At 37.2% G+C, this 27408-nt stretch overlaps 1 protein-coding gene across 23 annotated transcripts in view; it reads right to left on the bottom strand.

Annotated features, from left to right (window-relative positions):
* Nrxn3 (neurexin 3) overlaps positions 1-27408 on the bottom strand; it is a 1441261-nt gene that overhangs the window by 145489 nt on the left and 1268364 nt on the right. For all 23 annotated transcript variants that reach the window (XR_007835231.1, XR_007835232.1, XM_051196126.1 and 20 more), the window contains one exon: positions 15233-15404. Coding sequence is in view for 21 of the 23 variants with exons in the window: in XM_051196126.1 (XP_051052083.1) it covers positions 15233-15404 (172 nt within the window). In the remaining 2 variants the exon portion in view is untranslated. The remainder of the gene's footprint in view (positions 1-15232; positions 15405-27408) is intronic.

Here is a 27408-nt window from a genome sequence, read left to right as displayed (position 1 = left end):
ATTAGGAAAGATGTGACAGATGAAGGAAGAGCATGCAGTTTTAGCAGTTTCACGCTTTGGTTTCTATTTGGGGGTGCTGGTGGTTTGTTTCAGTTCTACTGGAGTTCTTGAAAGAGCTTAGGCTCCTGAACAAAGTTGGAAATACCCCATCTAACACAGGGATGCTGTGTAAAGAGTGATAAATGCAGATCGGAATGGAGAAACTGCACAATAAATAATGAAGAAATATGATCCTATCTGTATTTTGGCTTCTGTGCTGATCAGAATCTGCTGAAGTTGCCATCTTACTCCAGAAAGATTAGGGAGGACGGTGTGCTTGGAACAAGTGTTTAGAATAGCTTGAAGTCAACTGCTGAGAATGAATGTGAGACTAGAGTTTTCTTGGAAGGTTTGGGATCTAGATTGGCCAGGACCCATGGTAAATGTGTTGCCAAAGCACTTTGCTTGGTTCAGTTGACTTATTTCAAGAACAACTCTATTTAGTGTATTTCAAAATTCCCTTTATGGGCCTAGTAGAGCTCAAAATTCCAGAGGTCAGAGAGAGGGAAAGTCACACACTGAAGCAAATCTGTTGGATTCTGTTGTTTTGCCTCCTGTAGAGTAGCTCATGGCTCCTTGAGAACCATATATCCCATCCTGGGAGTGCATTTATACTCGTCCATATCAGCAGTCCTGTGCTAGCTACCATAACCACCCAGAAAATTCAGTGGAAAAGTCAGCCACTCATTTTGAAGATCTAAAGGCATTGCAGTTTTAGTTCAGTTTGGGGTTTCACTTATTAAAAAAAAAACTGTCAACAATTTTGTACAGGTTAAAAAAAGTAGATATTTTTAAACATTGGCTATCTTAAGATTTTTGGATTTGCTTTTATATATATATTCTAACTCTCTTATATGCATGCTCTATTTTTTTCTAAAATTTTTTACTGGGTCTAGATGAGCTGAGGAAATCTGTGCTTTTGGAGCAACTGAAAACCACCTAATGATCAAAAAATTATTTTAATAAAATGCATTTTTAGCAAAAACCCCTTCCCTTACATTGTTAAGTGATTGATAACAAAATATTTGTTATTTTTCTATTGCTTTAAGATACATTTGCTTATTCAAGGCTTATAAAGGAAACTCTTTAACAGGATTTATAATATCATTATCTACAGGTAGACAGACAGCTCTGAAGTAATTTAACAGTCCTTTGGCTTTTACTATATTTGGTTAATAAAACAGAACTTGAAAGAAAATTTTCTCTATGTTGAGTTATAGAAAGCAAACTCTGTTGGTCTGCTTTCTATTTGGGGTTTTGAAACTTTAATCAGTGATTGATGATTTTATTGAAGTTAACATCAAAGTTACTGAAATGCAAAGGAGCCCCCATTTGTACATAAAATTCAGTATATATCTTGATTTAAATTTTTAGAATTAAAATTTAGTGCATGTCTTTATAATGCCCAACATGATAAAGATGTACATAATGAGGTCAGTCAAATGAAGTAACACAGCCACTGTCTCATATGGTGATCTTTCTTCTTTATAAGATCACCTATTAGTTTTGGTACATTGGGAATGTATTCAATTCTATAATGATGGTCTCTGTGTTGTACCTTAGACTTCTATGTTTACTCTTCCTTCATAACTACTTTGCTATTTTGCAAGGAAAATACTACTTGATCTCACTTATATGCAAGATCTACATAAAGAAAAGACAATGCATAGAAACAAGGAATAGAATGATAGTTCTAATAATGAGAGATGAGGAGAAGCAGGAAGATATGGATCAAACTGAATTTTTTAGTTTATTTTAAACACTTCAATAAAATTCATAGCTTGTTTGTTGTATTGTTCCTTTGATAATAGTGAACTAGATTCTAAAATCCCAGAAACTTCATGGCAGGAAGTAGGATGAACCTTATGTAAAGATAGCTCTCATGACTCCAACAAAAGACATCAGCATCAGGACAGACAACGGATGGCAAGAAAATGAAGGCAATATTTTTAAAAATTCAAATAGGTAGGGAAGGAGTGGATCACAGAAAAGACAGATGTTAGGTGTGTCTGCCACCTTGCAGGGGGAGGAATTTGGAAAGGTGGCTAGGGCTGAATGAGAGTCTATGAATTCAATAAAAGAGTTTGTAGCTTGTCAAAGGAGAGGGAGAATAGTCTACTGGGGTTAATAGAACTTGCACTAACACAATGGCAGTAATAGAACTTGAGAAATAATGTTTCCCATTGTTATCTTCTTATGTGGCTCTAAGCAAGGTATGATACAATACAAATGAACTCAGGAACGCCTTTGACGTTAAGGTAGAAAGTGTATTTGATTTTTGTTATATATTGTTTATTTTTTTGTTAGTGGTGGTGGTATTTATTATTGTGTGTTTGTTTTCTCTATTTATTGTATCTGATGTCTTTAAATATATGCAAGTGCATTTTCTTCCCAATGTCGGTGTCTCCCCAGTCCTTTATCGAAATTAACTCCATTATCAATTCTGTTTCTCTGTATAGCAGCACTATTGCACTATGTATAGTATGATGTATCTGGGGATTTAACTCATCTACTAGATTATCTTGGTCCCTCATCTTTAAGTAAATAAACAAAGTCCAAAATCAGACATCTGCATCAATACAAGGAAAAATGTAGCCTTCAAAATATACATGATCTCTTTTAGAGGTCCTTCAATTCAACATGGCTCATTACAGCTTGTCCATGTAAAATCATATTACATTTTATTAGAAGCCTGCTTTGCACATTCCTAAATATATTAACTGTGATTGTGTTTGCAATACAAGTACAGGGTTGTATGATGGCAGGAAAGGCCTTTTTTTTTATAAAATCTATTTTGTAGCTGCACATACACAGGATTCATAAATGTGTTTTATAAATGTGTTATATAAATAAAATAATTACAGTTAAGTGTAAGGTTTCAAAGCCTATAAAATTACTGTGTGTTCATTTAGAGAAAAGGTTTTCAGTCATTGATCTAAATAAAACTATCAAGGTGTCCCTGGGTATATTCAAATCAACATTGCTTCAATCATCAACTAGCTGAGTGACACTTGTATTTGCTATTCAAAATTGCTTTGACTGGTTTTCTTTATCTCTAAATTGCGAGTAATCAAACCTCTTTCTAAATGTTATCAGGATGATTTCAGGATCAATATTGAGTCAGTGTTGCCTTCTGCCAGTATCATTTCACTGAAGTCATTTACTCAAGGATAAATTGTAATAAACCCTTTACTCTTTCCAGAATAATCTGCTTTTAGACATTTAGAGGCATTTGCAATGAAGATCTCACCATGGAAATATATGAAAACGACATCACCTCATTGTGATTAGAATGAATACAAATTTATTTTAATTACATATAGAGGGTGGCAGTTAGTTAAACAATGGGCAGAAGTATTCTTCTAGAAAATCTTTAATAATGGGATTACTGAGTACTCTGCAGACACTGGAATGTAAGATGGAATGTCAGAAATTTGAATGTAAATTTACATTTCTCAAGCAAGAATCTGAACTCTGTATACAATTCCAGATGGAATGCTTCAGTAGTCACCTTTGGGTTGTTTGCTGCTGTTAAGTATGAATAAATACATTTGACTATCTCACTAACCCTGAGTCTGACCTCAGTATTGCTTCTCTGTCACTGAGCACAACAGTTCTATCCTAATTGTTTCCCACTGAAAGGTGGAGCAACAAAATAGGTTTAGGGTGTGGGAAAAAAGAAGTCTGTAAAACCCCCAAATTGGCACTTTGGGAAAAGTGTCTGTAGCAAATGTACACGATCTCACTAAGTTCACATTCACTTCTCTGTTAAAGAGGGAGATTAATACTTCTCTGTAGGGAAGAATGGAAAAGTTTCATTAAGTGAAGTCATACATGACAGCTATGTTTATTTATCAAATATTATGATAAATCAGAAGTCCAAACTCATCAAACTGTATATGCATCATACATACAGGGAGTTTAATTCTATCTCAATAAAGCTGTAATAACAATAACCTATTAGTTCCTCCAGTATGAAACATACAGATTTTCATGCCACAGTTTACACTGTGTGTGGCTAGGAAGGGTAGCCAAAGCTTGTAGACATTGTTTTAGGGGACCAACAGCACAGCTTAAACTCTAGACATGCTCAACTCTATCTGGTACTCTGGAAACAATAAATAACACCTTCTTTCACTATGTGGAATTCTGGGTGCAAGATAAGGAAGCATGGTCTTGAGTTTTGGTTCTTCACATATTCATTTGTCTTGGGAGAGTTAGCTGATCTTATGTTTTTGGTTGTGAGCCTAGCCTTTAACGGCTGAGCCATCTCTCCAGCCCAGAGTTAGCTGATCTTAAAAGCACTCTATGTGCCTCTTTGCAAAATGATGATTAAAAACAGCACCTAACTCTTGGTTCTCTAATATAGACTGAGTCAAGAACTCAGTGAAACATGTCACACTTTATTGCTCAGTAGAAGTATTATGGCTATCTGTTCATGTTCACATGTTATTCTTTCAATATCAAAGATATGGAGCTGTGTTGAATTTTTTGGTGTGTATCCATTGCTTAGCATAGATTCATATGTTAGATGCAGAGTAAATAGTTGTTAAATGGTAGGTAAATACACATCTAAAGAGATGCCTCTATTCAAATCCCTTTCTACAGATGAGGGTAGAGAGAGGAACAGCAACATCCAGATAAAAAAAGGCTTTTGCATGGTTCTGATATTTAAAATAGTGATCCATATTTTTATGACTCACTACTATCTCATCCATAGTATTTGATGTAATTTTTTAGCATTTGATCCCTGTTGAACTGGCTTTGTCCTCTTGTGTATATAATCCCAAAGTCTTCTTAAATAGTGTGGGTATTTGACAAACCCCATTATCCAGGCTGACATAAAGCACTATGGACTTATAGAAGGATGTGCAAAAAAGTATTGTATCTCACACAGCAGACTTAACTATAACAGGAATCCAATCAAATATAAATTAACTCCACGAACTGAAGATTATAAATGCCTCTTTGACCTTGCCTTACTGCTTCCTTCCCTCCAACCTCCTTCCTACTCTCTGTAGCCTGCTGGGGTATTGACAGGCATTTTAGAAGACTGGAAAGTCTTTACCTTTTTGTGATGAGCTGCAATATGACTATAATCGATTGAGTGACTCACAGCATAAGCCATCATTAATTAATCTCTATACTTCATAAAATTAGAAAGGATATAATATATACACATATACACATGTATGTAAATATATATGTATGTATTTATACATCCTTTATAGAAGAACTCAATATTATTTCTAGACTTTCAATAACTAGAGAGTCCTTGAAACCTTATACAAAATTTCAACAGAAGTGAATAAATGTGAAAACTTCCTATAAATAAAACTGAGCCCTTATGTTGGTATTAGAAAACATGAAATTCAGCCAACTCTAAGGTAGACAAAAAAAAAAAAAAAAAAAAAAAAAAAAGGACAAGAAATCATATGGGATAGTTGGGTTGATAGACCCAGATAATCATGATTAAAGATTAATCCTAAATCATACATCCCAGAAATTTTATTTACTGTTGAACTGTAACTTCTGAGATAATAGGATCTCCAACATTTACTAGTACCTAAACTTAGTTTCAGAGCTACACAACATTAGATGATTGTTTGAATTGAGAAGAACATTATGTGAAGTATGATATTTGCATTAGTCTAAGTACTTCACATGGAGCAAGATGTTAACATTTTTTACATCACATGGTTTCAAATAAGTATAATTGTAAACTCCCCCAAAATAAATGGGATCCTCCAGTCTTTAAAGCACTATTCCCAATATTCCCAAGATACACACACACACACACACACACACACACACACACACACACACACATATATATATATATATATATATATATATATGAAATTTTCATACTACCAAGATGGCTTAGTTGATTCAGGAAGCAACAGTATTTGCTGCCAAGCCTGACAAATTGAGTACAAACTCTGGGACCTCACATAATAGAAGGGGAAAACTGACAATTGTAAGTTGCCCTTTGACATTCATATATATGTACACTAGGACATGTATACATATATAAACACCCACTACCCTCTCCTTAAAACAAAATTTTTGAAAAAAAAATCATCAAATAATATTCAGGATTAATCTTTAAGTTTGTATTATTTACACCATCAAGATAATAGACTACAGCATTTAATTTAAAACTAAAAATATCATATGTACTTTTAATTTACAAAATTTGACCTTTTCTAAATCCCATGGCAACTTACTAAGATGAAGAATGTTATAAGTCAGGACCAGACTAAGCTGTGTATCCTATGAAATTCAATAGAAGTGTGCAGCAAAATTACTCTTTTTCCGAATAACCTATAGACTAAAAGCACATTCTGTTCACAAATGAATTTTGTATAATGTCTATAGTTACTGCAATTGCTATCATATTACAAGATATACATTTTCATTGTTATAACAAGCTCTGTTGGGTATGTTATTTAACTCCTGTATAAATAACCTGAAGTTACGTACCAGCTTAATGTCTTGGGGCAAATTCCCATATGTTAAATATTCATTTATTCTTTCTCCCTTAACCTTTGATCTCAATTGTTTTAGCATCTATATTATGTCCTTCTTTAAATCTAAATTGTGTGTGTGTGTGTGTGTGTGTGTGTGTGTGTGTGTGTGAATATACAGTCTTTTTGTTTTGAGCATGATTACACTTAATGTTAGCATTAGCAGACGTCTGCGGTTTCCCTTGAAATGCTTATCTACTATGGGGTGTTTACAGGCAAGAAGGGGCATTAGGCATGATAGTAATAATTGCATTTAACTTGAAAGATGCATGACTATTCATCTTGTGACTGGGAATTCACTGAAGAGAAAGGTTTGTCTGATAAAACATAAAGAAAAATATATGAAGCATCTTTCCTCCACTTCCCAACCCTCAAGCAAGATCATTAAGCAATAAAACAGACTTCCATTTATGAAGCTCCTCTTGCTTGCTTAGATATGGAAGTCAGAGATTTAATGGTATCATAAAAGGAAAAAGGCCTCCAAAGCTCCAAAAATGCCACTTGTGATACTGATAAAGTCAAATGTCCTGGTATCCAGAGAAATGCTGATTTCCAGGCTAGGCAGTAGTTAGAGATTTAACCTCATAAAATAATTCCAAGTATTTCCTTTACAGAAAAAAAAATCAACTTGAATATTTAAGTCCAGAATGTATGAATATCCAATAAAAGCTAGGGCATTCCAGCCACAAAGACCCAGGTTATGTACCAGCATCTCCAAAACCAAAGTGAACCTAAACTCTCCAGGGCCTTTACTAACCATAAAGTAGAAACCAACCCCACATCCAACTTGCAGAATATTCCAAAAATAAGTGATTTGTTTTGTCTGTGAATATTGAGTTAATGGCAGGAATTATCTTGTCAGCAATTTGGTGTGGGCATCATCTACTCCATTCTACTTCTTTACAACAAAGCCCTCACCATGTGTCTCTTCTTACATTTCATGATTTCTGAGGGAAGGGTTAACAAGCTAGATGGAAACTTGCTTTCTTCCCAATTCACTACCTTTCTGAATAAATTTAATTGCATAAGATTTTTTCAGACAAACAAAATTATCAAGACTTCCAGTGTAGCCATTGGGACCAACCCAGCCACATAATCTATCATGTACATTCTGTCCTACCTATAAGATGTGCTTGTGTAAGGGTGGCAGAGAGAATGTGGGAGTAGCTAATCAATAACTGATCAGCTTGAAACCAATGCCACATGAGTGAGACCATCCCTGATAGTGCCTTGAGAGCTAGAATCCAAAGGCTGGATGGTCACAGACCTAGTATAGAAGCAAACATGATTGGGGAAAAATGTCAGTGTAATTATGACTAATGATATTCAGCTCTACTCATTGACTGGCATGTAGCTCAACTGTTAGTAGATAAACTTCATAAATGATGACCCACAGCCAAACAATAGCCTGAGGCCAGGGAATCCTTTTGAAGAGGAGGAAGGAGCCAGAGGAATTGGAAGAGCCAGAGAGTTCAAACACATGTCAAGAAAACCAGAGAATCAACTAACTTTAGCTCATAGGGACTCTCAGAGACTGAACTGACAACCATGGACCCTGCATGAGACAGACCTAGGCCCTCTGCACATATGGGACAGTCATGTAGCCTATCTTCTTGTGGGACTCCTAATGGTGGGAGCAGCAGCTGTGTTTGACTCTTGCTGATTTTTGAGGTTCTATTCCTCATACTGGGTTTCCCTGTCAAGCCTCAATACAAGGGGAATGACATGTTTTGTTGCTATCCCTGGGAGGCCAGTCTTACTCTGAAGAGAAATGGAGGAGGAGTGTATGGGGATAGGAGCAGAGAGGTGGTTGGGGGAGGGACTGGGAGGAGAGGAGAGAAGGGAAACTGCAGCTGGAATGTAAAATAAATCATTATATAAATATTAAGAAATATTATACTCAACTGTGTTCATAAAGTGAGACATAATCCTAATGCAACAGCTTCAAGTACAATTATCTTTCGTGAGTGCCTAATTGGAGTTAAAGAACATTCAGCTAGACCAGTATCCTGATCTACAATCTTGATTTTGCGGATAAAATAACATGATTTTGTTCTTTTTTTTTTTTTTTTTTTTTTTTAACTTGGTCAAGGCTGCTGATGAATTTGCTCCACAATCATGTTATGTTGTCAGTGTATACAGATTAATAAAGGGTATACGGTCACTTCTGTTTAAGAAGCACATCTATAGAAGCACTTCTTTTGAAATTTCCTAAGTTAAATGTCAATCTGGGCCACCATTTATTTTTAGTGGGAGAACATAAACAGCCATGGACCTGAGGCACACAAAAGGAAATCTCACCAAGGGAAACTTACTCAAGTTAGTAAGAGAGGAGTAAAGTGGCAAGGGGCCCTCTGTTACAAGTATAAGTCAGATTCCAGAACTCTTACCTTTAATCACCATCCTCCCTTGCTTTCTAAAAGTCTCCAATACAAATTATTATTGTCCCTTTGGTTGCATAAAATTGCATATTAGTTATTCTTAGAAGTTACATGGAAGCAAATGCTCATTACTCTATTAGTGACACAATGGAGACTTAGTAGAAAACAGGAAAAAGCACATGGTATATTCTATCTTACACTCTTTGGTAGGAGCTAATGAGGAATGAAAATTAAATGAAAAAAATGTATTCAAAGTATTTAGTTCACAGGGTATAATAATTTCCCAACAAAATAAAAACCTCAGAACCTCAAGAATACTGGCCCCATTACATATACTGAGTACCTTCCATGTGCTAAGTGGCTGTCATATCGAACAATACTAATAGTAAGTCTAAAAGAAGAAGAAAAAACTGTTTTTAGCTTCCTAACACCAGTGATTACCAAACATAACTGCATCTAAAATTCTCAATTCCCAACCCAGTGTGTCACAATTTTTGGATGTTCATATAGCACCTGTGAATCTTGGTAAAATGTAAATGTCAAGTATTTAGGCATGGACCCTGAAGTTGGCAGTTTAATGGATGCAAAGAACATCATGAATTGCTGCTGCTCCATGGACCACATTTCCATGTAACACTTGTGGCTGAGCATGGGACTTTAATCTGAAACTAAGTAGAGAGTAGTTTGACCTTTGAACATACACATAGGTGATCCATTTTCCAGGAAAGACCAAGAGAAGCAAGTTGAAAGTTATTTGACAAAAGAAGCACGAATGTTGTGGATCTTAATTCAGTCCCCCAAAGTGTGGGAAGCATATTCGGCAGTAAAATGTTTAGAAAGCATTGGTTTGATTGATCCATTGATATAGGTTGTGCCTGTTTGAGGAATTTACTTATGAGAGAATTTTTTTTAAATGTAACAAAGCATGTTCAAACACATTAATTAAATGAGCTTTTCTCTAGTTGCTCTTTAATCTCTAGTTTTGAATCCAAGTTCAAATACAGCTTTCCTTCTTGATTTGTTTGTTCGTTTTATTCCTTTTGTAGGATTTCACTATCTATGCCTGCCTCCTGTTGAACTGAAAGGAACAAAACACTAAATGGATGAGTGAACAGAGAGATGAAGATTGCTTTAATGCATGCTTCCAATCTGGCAAGGCCTTGCATGTCTGCAAGAAAACCCCCTGGCTAGAAATTAATGAAAACCTAAAGCCTAAGAAATTTCAGTATCTTATGGAGAGCTTATTTATAGTCTTCATTTTTAACTCTTCCAAGTTGTGCATATGTGCAAAATCTTTAATCTCCCAGCATATTGTCTAAGCTACAACAGGATGGCAAGTAATTGAAATACATTTTAAAGACACCACTATTAATTTAATCACTTTTAGTCATGGATGATTTTACTCTGAAGTGAAGACATTTGACACTGTGGAAACCTGCTACTGGCACACTGTGGGCAGAAATCACAGATGCTATTCAACATCTTATGATGCTCCTGAGAGCATCCCACTGCACTAATCACAATACATGACAGAGTCATTTAGCCCAAAAGTTAAATAGTACCAAGGTTCAGAACATTACTATTGAAATTGTTTCAGACATGGATATATGTTTCAGAAAGTGTTTTATTTATATATCACCAAAACAGTGCAGTTATCAATAAAATAGGAATTCAGAAAAAGTACAATGAGCAGGATGTTTGAGGTGTGAGGATCAGGTAGGAATTTTGATTCTGTCTTTATGCTGTTGAGGCACTGGACAGGTTGTTAAGTCTCTTAGAGTTTGCTGTGGTTTGGATGAATGAATCCTCAAAGCTCTCCATGCTAAAGGTATGGTTTCCTGAATGGCATTATCAGAAGCTGCTGTACAAATACTTATGAGAAGTGTGTCCTTTTGGATGGGCTTTAGACCAACGTTTATCTTTTCTGTTTTCTGGATAGTGAGATAAAACTTCTTCACCAGAGATTCAGAAGAAATGAGTCTACTCATTTGTATACTAAAAATTGTGAACCAAAGCAAATTTTCCTCACTTATAAATAATTCACTTCAGGTAAAGTTAATTGCTTCAGATATTGAATATAACATCCACACCTATGAGCCTAAGCATACTTTTTTCCCCTGTATTAGTTAATTGCCTGAGGTATTTCAAGAGAGTAAAAGAAAACTGGCTAGCCGAATGATAATAAAAAAAATTCAGTCAAGAGTACCTCAGTTGAGTTGACATGCAAGATCACAGAAGAAAATCTATAAGGCCTATCTCTCCTTAACAAATTCTTGGGTGGGAAGATGGGGATCCTATGCATTTCAAGCATCATTTCTCAAAGGGCCTGAAAAGCTTTTAGGGTACCATGACCAGAATCCTGATAGCCCTGGAGGCATAATGGCTACCCACTCACAATTAAGAGTGAATCTTGAATAATCCTATCCAGCTCGGCCTCACAGGGGGCCCAGGGATATGGTTAAAATTAATTTACCATGTTCAACTCACCTTTCACCTCCTCTCCCTCGTCCTTACCATAGCATTTTGTAGAGGAAGCAATCAGATACTTTATAAGGCATATTTTTCAGTGTATGGATGATAGCTCTGAGATGGTTCTCTTTTTATTTCCCTGTACCCTTCCTTAGCCTTTCTATTTTAAGGTTCAAAGAAAGAAGTCACTTTTGAGTTTTATCTCCCAGAATCAAGTGTTAGATGATCCCAATTGCCATGGAACTATTTCCATTTTGGATACTCACTGATTCACAAAGAACCAGGGCGGCATGCTCTGTGCCCAGCTGGGTTCTTAATGTTTTACAGTAGGATGTGTCAGTAAAGCCAAGGAAACTCCTATAAATGACTGTGTAAAGATTCAAGAGATGACCCATTCATCCTGTTGTGCAGCTGACCCATTTGGATGTGCTGGGCAGGAGTGACGCCCAAGAATGTGTCCGCAGAATGAGGCAACTACAGTGAATCTTTGTTGGAAGCTACTCTATATTAAGGAACTGTCTCCTTAAAATACACATTGTTCTTATTGCCTGGTGAGAGCAACTCTTTGTCATGATGGGAACAACTTGGTCCCATTTGTCTTACTATCTGTTTTTTTTTCTTAAATGACCTTTATGGCAAGATACTCCTGAATGTAAAGTTCTTTATGGCTTCTAATCATTTGCTGTTTCAAATACAACATAATGGTTTTGGGAAAAAGAGGACATTTTCTTCGTTTGTTTTTATTGTTGTTGTTTTATTTTATTTTTTGTAGAAATTGTGTTAAGAATAGCTATGTTGGTGGATTTGCTGTTTAATAAGACACAGAGACCATTGTGGTGCCAAGTTTAAAAGAAAGTAAACTTTTTAATGTTGAGGTGGTTATTATTTAAGTTTATTTAAGTGGATTCTTTTTTTCAATCTCATTAGATGTTCAAGGTCAAGGGACTCTCAGGAAGCCTTGGAAGGCTTTTGAAATACAATATGCTTTTAAAGAAAAAAAAATTAATCTAGGGACATATCTCCCCATTACTGTGGAGGCACAAGTAGGAACAGGATCTAATTGGCAAGAGGATAACCTGGTCTTGAATTGGTCCTTCTGTTCCTTTCTAATCTTAGGCTAGCAGTAGAACATGCTTGAGTGTTGGTTTTGATTTGATCTGAAGAATAGAAATATCTAGTTTATTCAACTCATAGGCTAGCAAATAGTCAAAATGAGCCATGTGTAAAGTGAGCACACCTGAAAATATAGGTAACATTTATTGTGTGCTTACATGATTAACTAGCCTTTTGGTGAGCACTGTACATACATTTCTCTCACTGAACCTGCATACAACTTTCAAAGTATTATTACATCTTCATCATCAGTACTGGAAACCAGTAGGTTGTTGAGCCTCGGTGCCTTATGGAAAGTCTGGAACTAGATTGCCAGCAAGGGAAAATGGCACTTGCCTAAAGGACCAAAACAAACACAAGGAAAATAAATAAGAAGTTTTGAAGAAGGAATCTGATCCATTCCCAATGTTGAAGTAATCATCAGAGGAGAAAATTCAGAACTTTTAAAAATTCTTATACTTATTTTATGGCTCAGTGTTATTGTACCTTGAATTATATGTGGATAAAGGCACCAAATATGTCAATATTTAGGGCATTTCAAGATCTTAATCCAGCTACCTGAGACATACAACTGATAAAAAAAAATGTTCTCAACTTATCAGGTGGCTCTAAGGCACATATTTCAAACTGCAAAGCTCTATCCTGACCAACAGTAATAACATTTATTACAACTAAATGAAAATTAGCAATGATGACAATAGTCGACAGGAAAAGCATTGTCATTAAAGAAAGTTTATTCTGCTCTGAAAGACTTTAGGAGGCAATCCATAATTTAGAACTAATAACACAAAGGAAGAGGTTCACAACACCTGGTATTCTTAGGTATCTGTGGCTTTTAAATGACCACCCCAATGCTTTCTCATTGCTGGCAACACATTTGTGGATTCTCCATTGGATCTGAGCTAGTGGTTAACATCAACAGAGAGATCTTTGAAGTTCTTAGCAGAAATACAACAAACCATACAATAGCAATTTTAGTGCCAATGATACTTAGTGGAAACAGGAGATGGATATTTTTTTCCTATGAGCAAGTAAATCAACAGCATTTAAAGTCTCTGGCATTTCTCTTTCTCTTCCCTCCTCTAATCACTATCATATCCCCCAAGGGGTTAAGAAAGAAACACTTGAAAATAAAGTCTACTGGTGTCCAGGGGATGTGGATATTGACAAAAATTTACAGTTACTTCTAACACATCTATCTGGCTTCCTTCAGATGCTCAAAGATAACCTCATGAGGTTATGTGCGTGCGTGTGTGTGTGTGTGTGTGTGTGTGTGTGTGAGAGAGAGAGAGAGAGAGAGAGAGAGAGAGAGAGAGAGAGAGAGAGAGAAAGTTCTCTTGCTGACCTGGCTGTTTGGGGGAAAATCCAGGATGAGATACATATGAGTAGATCAGGTAATTGATTAATTAGCATATGTATTGCTTCAGTGCCTTGGGGGACATGCTTCCACAATTCTTAAACCAGGAATAGTGGGAATCTGAATATTAAAATAAAGAACCAAGCAGTGCACACTATTGATTGGCTTTTAAATTGTAACACTGATTTAAAGCATGAAAACTCAATCGTTGCCTTTAAGCTATCGAGAGAAGTATCTTGGGCCACAACTTTACTGTGAATATTTCTTTCATGCATGATAATTATTAACTGAAATGCCCAGAATCCTGAAAATGTAATTTAAGCTTCATTATCAGTGTGCTCATCTCATTGTTGAAGAAGTGAGAGGAAACAGACAAAAATTGGGGAATTTGGAGCATCAGATTGTGAGTTTAGACATGCATCTTGTTCATATCAGTGAAAAGTGCAATCTCCTAAGCTATTTTCTGTCATCTGTCCATTACGTTGCAATGCAATTATGGAGTAAAAGCCCCTTGCTGGATATTTTCCCTTATTATTTTGGTGCTTTTATGGCCAGTGCTGAGGACTCTTAGTAGGAGACTTGAGAGATGAGAGAGTCTCGTAAGGGACTATTTGAATGAGTTCCTTTAAAGAAGCCAACCTTCTCTGTCCCTGCCCTTAATTCGCCATCTGGCTCTGGGAGTTAGCTGTTGCACACTCCAGGACTGTGAAATCCAAATGCATGATTAGCCCCTCTGTCTCCTGTGGCAGCATGCTTGCTAGGAAAATCACTGCTGGGACCAGTCTCTAAAGAGCAACACAGGCTCAGTGTGAGTGAGGGAAAAAAATCACTTGGCAAATCAAATAAATAAATAAAAAACTCTATCCTAGGTTTTACTCAGTGCTCCCCTGAGTGAATGCTCATGAATTCAAGTTTAATAAACTTGCTGGTATATTCTTTCTCCCACCTTTTGCCATCTGTCCCTGCAATCACACCTAACAACATAGCACCAGCTAGACCAGATATTACATCCATTATCTTGTGATCATCAACAATTTCCCAGAACGAGGATGATGTTCCTTGTTCTTCCACTAGTAACCTTATAATATTTATATTCAGTATGAACCAGTCAGGCGGCATTGGTCTAAGGTGTGCAAACTAAAACATTCAGTGCATAGTCAATAAGTCTCCAGAAGCAGCCTACTCTGCTCTATTCCTAAAGAAATAACTTTCTTTCTCAGACAAAGATATAGATGCTATAGATGTGTGCTTTGCCTATTAATTGATAACAGCCATGAGAAAAGATGTTATGGGTATCATAAGTATCAGAGGTGATTTGGGGAGGCCAAAAGAGAAGATGTTACCTGTAGGATAATGTTCATTCACTGGCCAGTTGTCCACCTGAAGTGTGGCATTGCCACCATTCCTGGTGAAGCGCACCACGTGGTATTTTCCGTCATTGACAGGGGTTCTCTCTTCTTTGATGGAGATGTCAACTGTGCCAATATTGAAGACAACTCCAATTTTCCCTTGTTCCTGTAATAAAGTAACACAAAGGTCATGATTGTCACTGACTACAGTGTTTACTTCCTTTAAATTTGATCCTCCAACTAGCAATAAAATTGTAGGTGCCTGGGGGAAGATGTCAGTAAGAAGCTAATAATAGTATCCTATATTTCTCCATGGGCTTTCATCCTGAACATAAAAAAAAAATACTATGAAGCAACTCAAATTGTTCTCACTAGCTGAATAGTACAAGTTACACTATTCAATGGACCTTGGTGAGTATTGATGTTAGTGTAGCAGAAGTTCTCGACAGTGAAGCACTATACTGAGAATTTTATTTCTGGAAGATGGATTGGGCCTGTCTCTTAAGAGGAGTTAGTAAGACATTGGATCTTGTATCATTTCATAATTAAGATTCAGGGTTAAAGAGAAACTATAAGCATGTCTAAACATTTGGGATAGTCAAGGCAAAGATTAGGAGACAATAGTTAAGAAATTGATATCATAGACCAAATCTTTGACATTTTCTGTGGTTCCAAATGACTCCAAAGGTACTCTATACAAAGAGCAGTGAAATTGAGTAGGCGTTATCATAACTGGGGACTACCAATCTGGGAAGATTGATAGCCCTTTTGTTCAGTTAATCTAGAGATAAAGTAAATATTCATTCTGTAGCTTTTGCTGTACAGCAGAAGGTAACATTGATAGCTCAAAATGACTTTGGGAGCAGAGAAATTGCAATGGATTCTAGAAGATATGGCAATAAATATGAAAATGATGGAGATGATATGGGTGGAGATGAGGTCATCCACCTCCGGGAAAATGCCTGAAAATGCTGAACCATACATTACAGTGCCATTAAGACTCTTACCATTTAGTAATTGGTTATGACTACGAGTTGGAACTGGTATTCACAATGAAACAAAATGAAAAGTGGCCTTCCTGGTCAGATACAATCACCTTTTTTGACCTCCTGGAACACCATGACAGCTCAGCAGAATATCAGGAGGGATGGAGCAAGAGAGAAAGGAGGATATTTTCCCCATCTCTGTAGTTGTCTGGCTATTGGCAATAGGCTGGGCACTTAGGGTGATAAAATTTAGTTGTCATACTAACATTTACAAGGCTGAATCACAGTATTTCTTCATCAGCCTTTCTTATCCACTATTCATTTGTTTGATAAGTAGAAGGGGAAATGAACAAGGAAAGGAAAAATGGTACAGGTAAAGACCAGAATCGATATTACTTGAGTTCTAGAAAATATTGAATGAATACTCAGATTTACTATTCATCCAAACATTCATTCATTCACTAACTCAATATATAATATTAAGTACCTAGTATACTTATAAATTAAGATTTTTGTGTGTGTGGGATTGATACTGGTTTCCATATATTTTGGTACAATTCGTTGCCAAAGAATTGCCATGCTTTCTTCAACTTGCCATTTATCTTTTTCATCCCTTCCTATGTAGATACCCCTCATACCTGATTTTAAAAAGGACCAGTTTAGATTTTAGAAGGGGATAATATAGCCTGACTGATGAATAATGTTGCCGGCAGTCAGAAAAGTGGGCTCAGGGTAGACATTGTTGCTTCCTTTGTGCCCAAGGAGTTTGGTGTGGAACACCAAGTATTGCTGCATTTCCAGTGTTCTAAACCCTGCAAAAAAAAGTGTCCTAGTAAAAAAAAAAATAAAAAAAAAAAGTGTCCTAGTGCCTTCTCACATGATGACTAAGTAGGCTCATTTCTGTTTATTGCTATCAATGTGATCTTGGAAATGTTTTGATTTGTTTCGTCTCTATATTCAACACTGTACCTAGCCCTGAGAACTATGTATGGAATGGTCAATATGATGATAGGGTCTTTATTACAGTGTTCATACCCATAACGAATAAGATTACAATGGATTTCAACCTTTTTCTTTGATCCTCAGGCAACCTGGTACTGACATAGTATTTGCTCTGTTTTAGAGAGGTGGCATTCATTATTCATTTCTTTAAGGATGTGGAAATGAATGGATAGGTAGGTGTTCATGCCCTCATAGAGAAATAAGCAAGAGTATTAAAGCCTGAATCACCACATACTTACAGAATGACAGAACTGGAGGAGTTCAAAACCACAACTTGAGATGCCATTACTCCTCTGCTCACCCTACCTATGTGGGCTTCTTTGAGAAACTACCTCATAAATCCTGTATGCGTGGAAAAGCCTGCTGGTGATTCAGTTCACCTCTGAGTCTCTAATTAATCATGGACAGAGAACAGTATTAGTGTTCCAAAGGGATCAGAGACCTCAGTGCTCTGCAACTTTCAATGACACTGGGGCAAAGAACAGTTCTGGCTCTATGAGTTTGTTGATGAACAAGATATATTCTTGAGCAGATTTGCTGCAAGATCCATAATAGATTCAGGACAAGGAAAGATTTAATCTCTGCCAGAATAAATATTTGGTCCTTATCTTAGACTCCACACATTTGCCATTAGAATCAGAATTTCCAAAGGATCTTAATCCTATGAGCACATTGGCAAACCAATGTAGATCCTACCCCAGATGTTTCTCTTTGCTTCCCACAGTGGTAAATGTGGCTGTGCTAGACCTCAGATGTGGTCTCTTTATTCACAGTAATAAGATTTCATTATCATCATTTCCTTGCCATTTATCTTGGGACCACAGTGGCATTATAATCCGTGGCTAACTGCTTTGTTTCAGTTCATTAGAAGTTAAGGAAGCCTTGTGGCAAATGCCCACATTGTTGCCTAGCTCTGAATCAATCATATGCAGCTGCCATGAAAATAAACTGCGGTGGTCCATGTGTCTTCAGAAGGAAAGCAATGAAGGATAAACACATTAGCTTCACATCCTCCCCTTCTGACCTTGTTGCAACTTACCTATTCTGAACCCATTTTTTTAAGAGTGATGCACAGTGGGACAAGATGTTACTTTTACATTCTTCAAAGGACAATTAAAACGGAATAATAAGGCTTATGAGATAGATGCTATAGCACTTTTCTCTCTCTTTTACTAATATGTGAGTGCACATATGTGTGTTTTCAGGTGTGTATACACAAGTAGAACCTAGAAGACAGCTTCAGCTATTTTCTTTGACACAGCCACTCATTGGCCTGAAGCTTGGCTAGCCAGTGTGCCCCAAAGAGATCTTACTATTTTTGCATCCCAGGTACTGGGAGTTACATATATATGCCATCATGCCCTTTTTGTGTATTTGTTTGTTTTTGCTTTTTGTGTACGCTAGGAATTAAATTTGGGTCCTTGTACTTGCAAGGAAAGTGTTCTATTAATTGAGCCAGCCTATCACCCCCACATAGTACTATATATACAGATATGATATGTGAAATCAGGGGGATTGTATAGTCATTTCCCCCATTTAAAAATGACCCTTTGTTATTAGATAATTAATTGGTTTCAGCACAGCACAGTAAAATAACACCTCTGGCTTCTATAACTGCATGACCTTTGCAGTTTATAGGCAAATTGATACCTCTGAAGATTGTTGTGGGGGATTATTTGTGAAGCATCTGCCATGTGCCTATACTTCTAGTTTGCAATATGTCACTTCTTTCTGTTCTTCTTAGTGTAATTGAAAGTAGTAGTGTGACCTACTGTTGGTTTGGTAGGCATTGTCACCAAGATCTATTGTGAAAATAAATGTAAATTTTCACAAATGGAACCTTTGTCAGGGTTGATTTCCTTTCACAGTTTGGTACTTGCTTTCTTTTCATATTCCTTGGTGACTTTTGTTAGCCTGGCAAACACAAACAAAATGTAGTTTCAGAAACAACATGGCTATAAATTTTAGTAACTCCACACCTATCACCACTAAAGGCAGTACCAAGGCAATAGCTTCAATCTATGTTCTTCCTTGATATTAAAAAAAAAGATGAGTGGTAAATCAGAAGTCATTACTAATCATCTTCAAGTGCGTTCAGGGGAAAACCTGAATGATACAGGAACATCTGCTTTCCACAGTCAGTAAGTCATTCCTTATCAATAATGACTATTTATGAGCCCACCTGGTTCTTCAAATGAGCCCTGATTCAGCTACTTGATCCTCAATCAGCCACATTATTATTAATATAGCTGACATAACCCCAGGGATGCTGCAATCTCAAGGATGAGGATTTAGGAGGAGAAATATACAGGGGCAAAAGAAAAATTTTCAGGGATGAAGAAAGAGCTCCCCAATGGCCATATCTTCATTTGTTCCATAGTGCCTCTGGGGAAGCCAAAATGCACCATTCCCTATTTCAGAAAATTGCAACTGACAGGAACAAAACAGAGATTCTCAAATGTATGCCCAGGAGATGTTCACTGGAAACATTTCTCAGTGTTGCTACTGTTAGGCTTCTCATAGAACAGTTTATTCAGTACTAGACAATATCACAATACAAACAATGTGTAATTGATACTTCTGTGCCTATGCACAACAAGACCTTGGCAATATCCAGACCCATTTCTACTCTACAAAGTGGTTAAGGATTATCTTCACCACATTTTTATACTTCTCCCAATTAAAAGTAAGAGCAAACTTTTGCACCTGTTTGTGATGGATAGTCCCAGCTCAGGGCCAAGTCATTGTCATTATTGAACCACACATATAATTTCTGGTATGAGACTCACCAGTGTCCTCCCATTACTGTGAATCACTGTCCCCAGAAAAGTCTTGGTAGTGGTTTCTTTGTCATTTGGGGTCATTGAGTGAGGGCAATCAAAGTAAATTGCAATGGACATTGCTAAGGAACAATGTTTGTGTCTTTTGATCATAGCGTGTTCTAGGTTATCATTGCTGCATGACTGTCACAACTTAAATACTCAGTATATATTTAATAAGATTATTTTCCAATTTCTCATAATTACCCACTATTAAATATATGTGACAAAATAGTGTTTAGAGCCAGAATCTATCTGTGTGACATGAACTCAAGGATTTTTGACTAAAGCACATTTTTGTACCATATATTATGTGTTTCTATTCCAATTTTTCATCATATTTCTTCATAAACACAATGTGTTCTGAGGGGACTATACCTGGGTGATATACTCTGACTCAGTGAATAAACATTAAACAGTAGTCTTACACTTTTTGATACAGGGATGACATCACTAAGTGGCACAATGTCACAGAACTACATTTTTACATATTGTCTCTATTGACTAAAATGCCACTCTTTGACATATGGCTATATTTATATAAAAAGTTATTCTCACTGTATAACATACACTTCATATCCACTTCAATGACAGCCATTTTATCTAATTTTTATATTCAAAGAAGCTAGTAATTAAGGTTCTTTGAATATAATTTTTACCAGATCTCTGTAAATGATTATTAAATGAATGAGGAATTAAATTGTGCAGTTATGAATTTTAAAACGGAGTGTCTTGCCCATTAGAGGCTAAATAGAATTTGTATAGTATTAGCAAAAATAGATCATTATAAATATGTTTAGATTTTATACCATAAAAGCAAAACATGTATTTTCATTTTGCCTTGTAAATGCAATGTACAAACTCATAAGATGAGGTGGCATAACTCACCTTGTTCATTACATAATTTCAGTTAAGAGAAGAGCTTATTATCTTTCTTTGGAATAAAAAATTCTGCAGCCAATAGAACAGAGTTTGATCATTTTTGTGTCTATCAGGAAGAACATTATACTATTTTTAAAATAAGATGATCACCTTTTTATAAAACCCAAAACAACTAGCAGTTACTCCAGATTGAAGATGCTCTTTCTGCTTGTGGAGATACATCCTATTAAAGGGTTGATAGAACAGAAGAAACAGAATATCTTCTTTAAGAAATCTCACAGAGAGAAGCAGCCTTTCTGGAGCCACCCAGCTCACAAGATCCCAGCCACAGTAGTGTGTACTTGGTTGCCATCTGCTGACAATATCCTCTACCCATCCCCTTGAGAAGCTTGAATGTGGCCATAACAGAAGGTCAGGGAAGAAGAAAATATCTGTTATGGGTTGTAAAAAAAAATTGTAAATTAGATTCATAAAAATGGAGACCAGTCGATGCTCCCCATTGTTTCAACCATATGATATCGAGCAGATCCCAAAACTATCTGGTTCTCTAGCTATCTTTACAAAAGAGAGAAGCCTATTGCATAGACAGAGTCACATCTGCATCAAGGATGTGTACTGATTGAAGTGAATAAAACCATGGGAAATCTAAAATGGGTAAGATCTACAAAGAGTGACATAATGGTATTAATGGTGGGGCATAAGGAGTGATAAATGATGGTCTTTGAGGATAATTGGGCGAGAAATGGCCTTACAGGTAACAAGTGGCAGCTAGGCATTCATGGGCCATTCATTGTGGAAGCTATTCTATTTGGAATGACTCTGTCTCATTCAGCATTGATTCCAGAATCTTTACCACCATCCTCAGAAAATTTGTGTATACAAACTGGACATCCCCCATCAGAAACCATTTCTGTTTTCCTAAATCTGTGTAAGTTGCAGTGACCTCTGCACCCACTCTACAAAGTTACAATGACCTCTCCTTCTGACTGGAGGTCTACTTTCCCTAGAGTTCTGCTGATGTCTGCTTACAGGAGGTCAATCAATTAAAGAGGATTAGATGTACAATCTGAAATGTTAACAGAGGGCCAAAAGAGATAAGACTGATAAATAGCTCAAGACAGTTCCATCCCCAGCATTAAGCAAAATTTAAAGACTATGACAGCTTAGGACAGCAGGAACTCTGACCTGAAGAGAAAAGAAACAAGAAAGGACACAGCAAGCAACTGGTCCAAATAAATAAGCAGCAAGCCACAGCCTTGGCTCTAATCATCACTTGGTGCAGTTCTGAGTAACCTGCATCTTCTGTGGAAGTAGATATTCTGGGCCAAGGAGGATGAGCAGAAGGTTCAGTATGTAAGGAAGTGAGCAAACACTTAGGAGCCCTTAAGACTCACTCTGTACTTGTAAAGAAGCCTTTAGTTGCTCTCCAAAGGGTTTTAACTATTTACTTCCCTTTTAAGTCACAAATGGCATCCTGAGTCAATGGGACATTCAAATCATCCTGAATGCCTGCTTCTCAACTACTGGTTCATTCAATGAAGTTTGAAAACAAGTTAAAGATGTACATTTCTGTCAAGTCATTTGGAGTAGGGACTAGGCCTTCTCTCCTGTCTCTAGGTTAAGAGGGACCTAGGATCGATTGTAAAATAAAAAGAAAAAAAATAACCATGATCCTGTGAATATATAGATAACACAAAGTAAAAAAAAAAAAATGTATATTTCTGTAAGAGATCCAGTGTTTTGCCAAGTTCTCTGGCAGTCTCCTGACAGTAATTTGGTGACAGCTGAGAAGACATGCTGGAAGAAACTCAACACAGATTAACATCTCCTAAATATGCTTTAATCTACCCTTGCCCAAAATCTCCAATAGATCATTATAGATCACCAATCATCTCAATGGAAACCTCAAACTCTGTGCTCATAGTAAGAGAATTATAAATACCAAAATTAGGAAACACATTTCAAATCACCTAGAATTCTCCTAGAGTACCTTATTTCATATCTACATTTCAACAAAATGTGGTCCCAGAACCAAAAATCAGTCATCACCTAAGGAAACATCAGAATTTCAAGTGTTGGGTCTAATGGCAGATCTTCTGAACCAAAAACTTCATGCTGGGTCATGATGAGATCTAAGAAAGCCAATACAGACGTGTAAGTTTGGAGACTGCTTCCTTACATTTGTGCCTTAATTCTGCTTGGGCTGTGGTTAAGCCGAGGACAATTCTGTTCCCAAGAGCATTTGGCAATATCAGCAAATATGTTTAGCTACCATAAATGAAGCTGCATGCTACTTACATTTAGTGAGTTCATGCAAGGAATGCTGCTAAATATCCAATAATATGCAGCGAAGGATTATCTGGCTCATAATGTAAATGGTGGTACAACTTAAGAATTCTGTGCTAGGAACTTCAATACATCAGTCACTCATCAAACATCTCTTAAGTGAATGCTGTTACATGGCTGAAATCATTTCACTTAGATTTGCACATATGGCCTAATATATTCTCCCCAATCTTTATACATGACCACAGGTCTCTCTCTCTCTCTCTCTCTCTCTCTCTCTCTCTCTCTCTCTCTCTCTCTCTCTCTCTCTCACACACACACACACACACACACACATGCATGCACATACACACAAACATACATGCATTCATGCTTAACTTCAGAGGCCCAGAATATAAGGTAAATAATAATAATAAGCATTGTTAATAATGTCTGGCTCTTCCCCATTCTACATGTTGATCAAATGTCTGCTTTATAGATATGAACTTTAAAAATGCAATATCACATAACCAGAAACTGGTAGGTATGTTTTATATGATCCACGTTAATTTTTCTACCTGATCTTTCTAACTCTTTTGCTTACTAATTCACTGCTAGGATTACTTCAAAAAATGTCTCTCCCCTGGCATAATAATATCAGTTGCTCTCACAAGTCCTGACAACCCTTCACACTTTACTTCAAACTGGGTAGGTTTAGTCATTTTCTGCAAAGATGCATAGCCAGTTCTGAAGAAGCTGCACATTCCATGGAAGTAGATATTCTGGGCCAAGTGAGGATGAGCAGAAGGTTCCTTATGTAAGAAAGTTAAGCAAACACTTAGGACCCCTCGAGACTTGCTCTGTGGTTGTAAAGAAGCCTTTAGTGGCTCTCCAAAGGGCTTTGCCATTTACTTCACTTATAAGTGATAGCTTTGCTACTGTTCTGGTCTCAGGGTGAAGGGAATTTAGTGAATATGAACACTAGGTGAGCATGTGTTTTTTTTTTATTTTTCTTATTTTACATATTGATCACAGTTCCCTCTCTTCCTTCCTGCATCCTATACCCCACCATCACCCTCCCATCCCATCCCCCACCAACTCCACAGAGAGGGTGATGTCTTCCAGGAGGAATCAACAAAATCTGTCAAGTCATTTGGAGTAGGGACTAGGCCCTCCCTCCTGCCTCTAGGTTAGAAGAGTATCCCTCCATGGGGAATGTGCTCCCGAAGTCCTTTTGTGCACCAGGGATACATCCTGTTTCTGTCCAGGTCCCTTAGACTGCCCAGGCCTAACTGAGAGCCATGTTCAGGGGGTATGAGTCAATCCAATGCTGGTTTCCCAGCTCTCAGTCTGGGGGGGGGGTCCCCCTTGTTCAGGTCAGTTGTCTCTGTGGTTTTCCGTAGCCTGGTCTTGTCCCCATTTTCTTATCACTCCTCCCTCTCTGTATCTGGATTCCAATTTGGCTCAGTATTTAGCTGTGGGTGTATGCTTCTGTTTCCATCAGCTACTAGATGAGGGCTCTATGATGGTATATATATGAATTTTAGACATAGAACAAAGGATCACCAGCCTATAATTCACACTGCCAGAGAAACTAGGGTACAAGGAGGAAGCTAAGAAGTTCATATAAGGTCCCTCACAGAAGGGGAAAGGAACAAGATCTTCTGAGTATATTGGGAGTGGGGGGGCAGTGAGTGGAGAGGGAGTTAGGAGAAAGAGAAGGGGAGGAGAGGAGAACATGTGGGACTAGGAAGATTGAGTCAGGGGAGGAATAGATGAGAGCAGAGAGAGAAAAAGAGAGAGAGAGAGAGAGAGAGAGAGAGAGAGAGGGAGAGAGAGATGCCATAAAAGAGGGAGCCATTATAGGTTTGAAGAGAAAACTGAACCTAGAGAAATGTCCAGAGACCTACAAGACTGACCCCAACTAACAATGTGAGCAACAGTGGAAAGGCTACCATAAATGCCCTTCCCTGATAATAAGATTGATGACTAACTTGTCTACCATCATAGAATATGCTTTTTCTAATAAGTAAGACACTCTCAGCCATTCCCACAGATACTCTCCAGTAGATACTCTATAGGATTTTCTAGATCAGAAAAACAATCCTGGTATATACATATAAAATAGAGATTTAGTATGAGGAGCCACCATGATATAGAGTGTAGGTCGTGGCAATGTTTAAATGATTAGTGTATTGAAGAAATGTACATATTTAGAGGAGACACAAACCTGGACCAAGGATCAGCAGACTAGGCTGAGTCTTATTTGTTTTTTTTTTTTTTTTTTTTGTAAATAAAGTTTTATTGGGATACGGCTATACTCATTAATGTTCCTTTTTTTTTTTTTTAACTGTATTTTTCTTGGCTGGCTTTGTACTGTGGTACAAAGTGAAGTAGTTGCTACAGAGGTCACGTGGCCTATAGGCCCATTTTATTTTACTCACTCTCATATCCTCTACTAAGATACCTTCCTGGTGTTTGTTTTTATTCTTATTTTTACCAATAGCTTACATTTACATGCTCCAAATAACTCAAATGAGTGTGGTAGCATCAAGTGGAGATCCTGTACCATACCTACTCATTGAAGTTTTGCAGATATTAGAGGGCTGACACAGTTGTTCTGGGCTGACCCAATTCATTCTTTTTGCTTACTTACTTTTCCAAGAAACAACTGTAGGACATGCTAGGAATGTGGTATAAGGAAATAAGAAGTCAGTAGCTAGAGCAAAAAAGACTCTGTTATAGTCCTTCCACATTTCAGGCTTGGAGTTAAATTTCCCCAAGAAAATATACCAAGATGCTTGGACCATACAGAGATGGGATTCCATCCAACACAGCCAGCTTAACCAGGGCCTTAAGGGACAGACTCCCAATGAATCCCAGGCTTTTCTCATCACCTGATGCATATCATAAGACATAAATCCCCTTCATAGAACTTCATAGAGGGAATTTCTGTCTCGTTGGGATAAAACATGCTGATAAACCGTGTATCACAAATCCCCTTCATAACTATTATCTGGCAGATAGAATACAGTTCTAATAAGGGGAGGCAAGATATATAAAGAATCATCCAATTAAGCATGAAACTAATCTGTCTCAGTTCCCACTGTGGGTGGTCTAGTTACTAAAAGCAATTCAACCTAGCACCATTTGATGATGGTCGGCTGTGGATGAAGAGAAATAAATCAGAGGCTCTGGAAAAAGATGAGAATAGCTAGTGATAGTCTGGTAATGGAAGAGATGGGTCAAAGTTGTAAGTTATTAAAATTGTAATAATATGACATTACTTCCAGAAAATATATCTAGTTTTATGAGAGTAACTCATATACATGTTAAAGGCTGGAGACTCTAAAAGACAGCACACATCACTCAGATGTTAGGGTTTTACTTTATTATATTAGACAAAATGAGAGAGGAGAATAACATTGTGACACAATGCATATCTGAGTCTCCAGGCTCCCAGTGCATCTGCAGGACACATGACAACTGGTGAATAATGGAGCACTCTCAGTCCACCTGCAAGGGGAATCTACTGTGCCATCATCTTGGAATGAACACACTAAAATAAGGGCTCATTTTTCCTTTCCTAGTTATTGTAAACAAAATGGCCAGGAGACACTCATATATCAGTACTGCTTGTCTGCACACAGAGACTGTGGGGTGTGTGTCCTGCAGATAGCATTACAGCTGAGGATTTCATCCAGGTGATATTTTATGGTCATCTTGTTTGTCACATATCACGACCAAAACACTGCCTCTTGGGTCAGATCACCATTTCTAATTCAAAAGGATGATTCTGAATTACTCCCAACCACCCTATAATAAAGCAACAGAAGACGAAAAGGATGAACTATGAACAGCTGACAAACAACAGGAGGAGGCAGGACAACTGACCTCCACAACAGCATCAAAGCCTCTGCATGCAAGAGTGGCATGAACCTCAGACAGAAGCATTAAAGGGAAACAGCTTCCCCTCTGCCAGGGTGGGATTAGTGAAGGTGACCCAGATCCAGGACTTAAAATCATGTCTCAGGGCTGACTTACATGTGTTAAGGTGTCTACTACAACACTGTTAGGAAATCTGTTCACAGCTATGAGCTTTCTTTTAGCAATTAAAACATGTTACGTATGTGAGTGTTTTGTCTTTGTGCATGTCAGTGTACCACATGCATGTCTGGGGCAGAAGAGGATATCAGATCCCCACAGAAACTGTAGC

The sequence above is a fragment of the Phodopus roborovskii genome, unplaced genomic scaffold (genome assembly GCF_943737965.1).
Source record: "Phodopus roborovskii unplaced genomic scaffold, PHOROB, whole genome shotgun sequence".
In the NCBI taxonomy this organism is placed as follows: domain Eukaryota; kingdom Metazoa; phylum Chordata; class Mammalia; order Rodentia; family Cricetidae; genus Phodopus; species Phodopus roborovskii.
Note: the sequence above shows the minus strand (reverse complement) of the source record. Positions and strands in the feature narration are given on the sequence as shown.